We start from the raw sequence: 430 nt of genomic DNA, 5'->3' as shown, positions 1-430 counted from the left end.
GGCTCAGTCATTGGGGGTGGCGCAGGATCGGCTCAGTCATTGGGGGGGTGGCGCAGGATCGGCTCAGTCATTGGGGGGGTACAGGATCGGCTCACCGTCTGACCTTTGCCCTCTCCTCCAGGGAAGAATGACATATTCGGGGAGCCCATAAACCTGTACGCACGGCCCGGGAAGTCCAACGCCGACGTCCGCGCTCTCACCTACTGCGACCTGCACAAGATTCACCGGGAGGACCTGCTGGAGGTCCTGGACATGTACCCGGAATTCTCCGACTATTTCTGGTCCAGCCTGGAAATCACCTTCAACCTCCGAGACGTAAGTGTGCCGGCGCGCGCCGCTCGCTCCCCATCCTTGTATCTGAGAGGGATCTCCTGCACAGAGTCTCAGGGGCGCGCCGCTCGCTCCCCATCCTTGTATCTGAGAGGGATCT

At 61.2% G+C, this 430-nt stretch overlaps 1 protein-coding gene across 1 annotated transcript in view; it reads left to right on the top strand.

The window, feature by feature from the left end:
• Positions 1-413, top strand: part of LOC108803368 (potassium voltage-gated channel subfamily H member 2-like) — a gene marked incomplete at its 3' end in the record, with an annotated part of 27,271 nt that extends 26,858 nt beyond the window's left edge. The window contains exon 7 of the mRNA XM_018575215.1: positions 122-413. Within this exon, the coding sequence (XP_018430717.1) occupies positions 122-413 (292 nt within the window). The remainder of the gene's footprint in view (positions 1-121) is intronic.
• Positions 414-430: the final 17 nt, after the last annotated feature.

Source organism: Nanorana parkeri, unplaced genomic scaffold (genome assembly GCF_000935625.1).
Source record: "Nanorana parkeri isolate BGI_ZX_2015 unplaced genomic scaffold, ASM93562v1 scaffold3650, whole genome shotgun sequence".
In the NCBI taxonomy this organism is placed as follows: Eukaryota; Metazoa; Chordata; class Amphibia; order Anura; family Dicroglossidae; genus Nanorana; species Nanorana parkeri.
The sequence above is the reverse complement of the archived record's forward strand: the minus strand, read 5'-3'. Positions and strand labels throughout refer to the sequence as shown.